Source organism: Eurypyga helias, unplaced genomic scaffold (genome assembly GCF_000690775.1).
Source record: "Eurypyga helias isolate BGI_N326 unplaced genomic scaffold, ASM69077v1 scaffold20222, whole genome shotgun sequence".
In the NCBI taxonomy this organism is placed as follows: Eukaryota; Metazoa; Chordata; class Aves; order Eurypygiformes; family Eurypygidae; genus Eurypyga; species Eurypyga helias.
This window is the reverse complement of record NW_010236814.1, coordinates 5,295-9,147: the sequence shown is the minus strand read 5'-3', so window position 1 is coordinate 9,147 and position 3,853 is coordinate 5,295. Positions and strand designations below refer to the sequence as shown.

Sequence of the window (3,853 nt, the reverse complement as noted above, 5' to 3'; positions counted from 1 at the left end):
TATATATATACACACACACACACTCACACAGAGGTATGCGTGTGTACATATATATACATATTTGTTCCAGCAGATGTCAATGCATGCGTGCACTCAGTTCTCATACCAAGAGATCCCGGTGGGCACCTCGGCAGACATCCCCGTCTCCTTACGCCATTCCCGGAGCGGTCAGAGCAGCGAGCGTGCCTCGCGGTTAGCTGGAGCCGCGTGTCCGGCCGTCGGCGTTGCACGGAGCTCGGGGGCGCGCTCAGGAGAAGGCTTGCCGCGTGTGCGATACGGGCTGGCCAAACCAGTGGGATGGCTGCCCACCCAGCCGATGTTGGAGATTGATCCAGGATCTCCCAGAGAGAAAAACACATGTATCCACAGTTTGATTTAAAAACAAGTTATGTAACGGATGGATTCCTGTCTTCTGCTCCTCGGGCACAGTTCAGTCGTATTACGCACTAACTGTGGCTCATGGTAGCCTTTCACATTCTTGGAAACGCGGCCCCACAGACACTTAGCAGCAGGACAGACCCGTGTGCTTGCATGGAGAGAGGTTTCGTTACAGACCTGCTCTTGGCTTGGTGCAAACAGAAGGGCTGGCAAAGGTTACTTGTTTACTCTTTGTTATTACCGTCAATGAAGGATCGTTTCGGAGTGGGTTTTTTCCCTGATTTGGGGCCAGACTGCTGAGCACTTCCTTTGCTGTTGCAACGAGCCCCGCGGTGCCTGCCCTGCCGGCAGCCGTTCTCCGGGGCTGTGCCTTCGTCCGAGGACTTGGCAGGAGCAACAGTCGCACTCCAGCAAGGAGAACAACAGGGGGGCTGAAGGACTCGGGGAGATGCTGCCAGATAAAGGAATATGCCATCACCTTGCTGTCCACTTAGCTAGCGACTGTTCCTGCCGGCCTTACTGCTGCTTCCACCTTGTTAACTGGTCTCTGCTTTCTACCCCACTGTTGCCACTGACTGACCTCAGGTCCACACCAGGGCAGCACATTTCTACACCTCTACGGTCAGCTTCCGTTGAGGATTTCCCAGTCCCAGAGTACGGTGTGCCTAAGCGTTTTGTGTAGGTACATTCTGAAATCACCCGTTTGTGATCCAATATGACTCCAAGGAAATAAAGTAGCTTGTTTAAAAAGAACAACAGTTTAAAATTAAAAAAAAAAAAAAGTATTTGGCAGATGGCTATGAGAGGAGAGAGATATTCAGTGCTCTAAGAACAAGTCCGCAATCAAAAACATCAGAGTGCTAAACCTGGCTCTGCCACCAACCCCCAGGTTTCCTCTCAGTTTGGGAAATCTTGGTTCCCCCTCCTATAAAACGGGGGAAAAACACTAAGATTTACTTACCTTAAAGTGATCAAAGGACATGTGATTCTAAAGCACTTTGAGGAGGAAGAAAAACTGCCTATTTCCAGCTGGCATCATGTTTTCCACTTAGTGGAGTCTCAGCTACCCGCGAGTTTGGCTCAGGAAGGTCTGGGTATATATCGAGTTGCTGAGCCAAAAAGCCCATTTCAGATTTCACACGTGCAAGTGGAAATAAGGAGGGATGTCCGGGAACCGACAGCGCTTCACTGGTGCAAAAAGAGAATCAGGCCAAAACACGTAAATTCCTCCTTCTTTTATATTCAGAGGTGATCATCGACCCCCCCGAGACTCAGCATGTTCTGGTTTGTTCATAATCCCGTGGGTTTGGGAGCAAGATTTGCAAGCACAGTAGAGTCACTAATTTTGACTGTGTCTGGCATTGCCATGGAGAGACTCACGGTCATTCTACAAGTCCACAAGAAACAAGTGAAAAATGTAACTCGGCACTCAACACACACATACACAGAGTGTCGCTGGAGAAAAAATAGTGGACGTTAGGTGCTGGTCAATGGAAATAACGGAGAATGCTGGATCTGAGTTTCTGCTGCATGACTGATAACAGTTGCCTTGGGCTGGACGCTGTGTTTCAGGGGCTGAGGGGCAGTGGTGCTGGTAGCGCCATGGGCAGATGAGGAAGAGTTCGGGCAGTCAATACTGAAAGAGGATGACCTAGTGGGAAAAACGGGAAGGGAGCGTTAGCTGCTTTCAGAGACAGACAGCCCTCGCCGTGGAAATGAGTTTTCAGGGACCAACGGAACGGACCGGTGCCCCGCTGCGGCAGCAGGTACCCAGGCAGCTGCTTTTCCATGGGAAAAACCTCTCTGGAACCACTGCCTGGGAGCTGCCAGCTCTGCCTATGGAATGGAACTGGACAGGGAAGACACAGGTGGAGGTCCCAGGACCGTGGCAGCACACAGCCTGGGAGAGAGCTGCACCTCGGGGCACACCTTAAGCCGTGGAACTACTCAGTACTGGGCAACACGCTGACACCAGCGGTTAATTTATCTGCCCTGTGATACAGCAGCTACCAAGAAAGATGAAGACGGTTACCAACGGTCCTGACGCTACCCACCTCACTCGCTAATCATCACGGGCTTCCCTCCAACCACTATACCTACTGCCCTGCAGATACAGCATCTGGCCTCGCCATCAGTCAGGGGGAGCAGCCGCTGGGCTGGTCACAACTCGGTTGTCCCACAGCCGCTGCGCTGGGTGCCCCGAGAGAGGTGGGGGGGTGTGCCGCACACCCAGAGAGAAACAGAGGTTTACGTGTGTTTCCCTGGGATCTTGGCTATCACTGCTTTTAAAAAATTTGGATGTGGAGAAAGAGGCTGCTTCAGGTTTTAGGAATTCAACATGCAAGCAATTGTTTGGAAAAGGAGCTGGTTGGGGGGCAGCTCCATGTCCTGAGAATCCACATCAGCAGCATCTGCAACCAAGAAATTGCATTTAAATTGCAGGAACTACTTGCTGCAGTGAAGTTTCTCTGAATGACAGCACCAGGACTGTACAATATTGCCTGTAAACTCTCCAGGTTGCTGCACAGATATCATGACAAAATAGCAGCATTTAGACTGAAAAAGTAACTTGGCTGTACCCCTGCTTGCACTTATCGAAACAGCTCGATAATCTGCAGTTGCTGCACTGAATAGAGATTTCAAAAGAGATGCTGAGAACTTCTAACAGTAAAGACAAAAGCTAAAACCAATAAAAGTTGCCAAAGGCTCAGTGTTTCCTCAAAATGAAACCGCTTAAATTGGGATCCTAAATAAAATCTTATGAACCTAAGCATATTTCAGCAGTCTTGCCCCCAGATAAGCTGTGTGCTAGAACTGACAGCTATTTTAAGTGCTGAACAGAAAAATATCAATATGCAATACTGTTCCCTGGCCAGACATTGTGAAATAACATTCCTACTTCAGATACTGTAAGAGCCAGTTGTAATTTCTTTTTAAGCAATACTGGAATCCCCAAGAAATGAATCTTTCTTATTAACTCATGGAAAACTGGAAAGTTAGTACGTGCTAAAGGTCCTCCCCGCTCCACTGTTAAGAGCCAGTTGCTCTTTGCACCGACACCGCAGGAACGGAGACGGAGAATGGAGCTCCTTGCACATGGGAAGGGAAAAACCAGAGAGGAGTTCAGGCAGGAGGATGTCAAAGCCTTCAGTGAATGCACACACAGCATCCCAACACATCACAACAACAAGGGGGATTTAGTGAAGAATGAAGCGATGCCGTTTGGACCAACAGTTGGTACATCAATTTTTGACGTACCAGCCACCAAAATTAAGAGGAGACATATGAGCAGGTGGCAGCTGCCAGAGGTCATGGAAAAGCAGTGACAAGTCGGCAGTGGCAATGATGTTACACAAAACCCTTTGCTACAGTTGAGATTTGGCCCCAAAGCCTGAAACAGGGACTACAATTACCTTCTCACCCCTATTAGATAGTGGTCCTTCCATGTCTGCTTTGAGGTGCACTGGTGGAGCAG

The 3,853-nt window shown here is 49.3% G+C and overlaps 1 protein-coding gene across 1 annotated transcript in view; it reads right to left on the bottom strand.

The window, feature by feature from the left end:
* Positions 1-2,008: 2,008 nt before the first annotated feature.
* LOC104506321 (LIM/homeobox protein Lhx6-like) overlaps positions 2,009-3,853 on the bottom strand; it is a gene marked incomplete at its 5' end in the record, with an annotated part of 4,770 nt that continues 2,925 nt past the window's right edge. The window contains 2 exons of the mRNA XM_010147238.1: positions 2,009-2,029; positions 3,792-3,853. The exon at positions 3,792-3,853 is cut by the window's right edge and continues 63 nt beyond it. Coding sequence (XP_010145540.1) covers positions 2,009-2,029; positions 3,792-3,853 — 83 coding nt within the window. The remainder of the gene's footprint in view (positions 2,030-3,791) is intronic.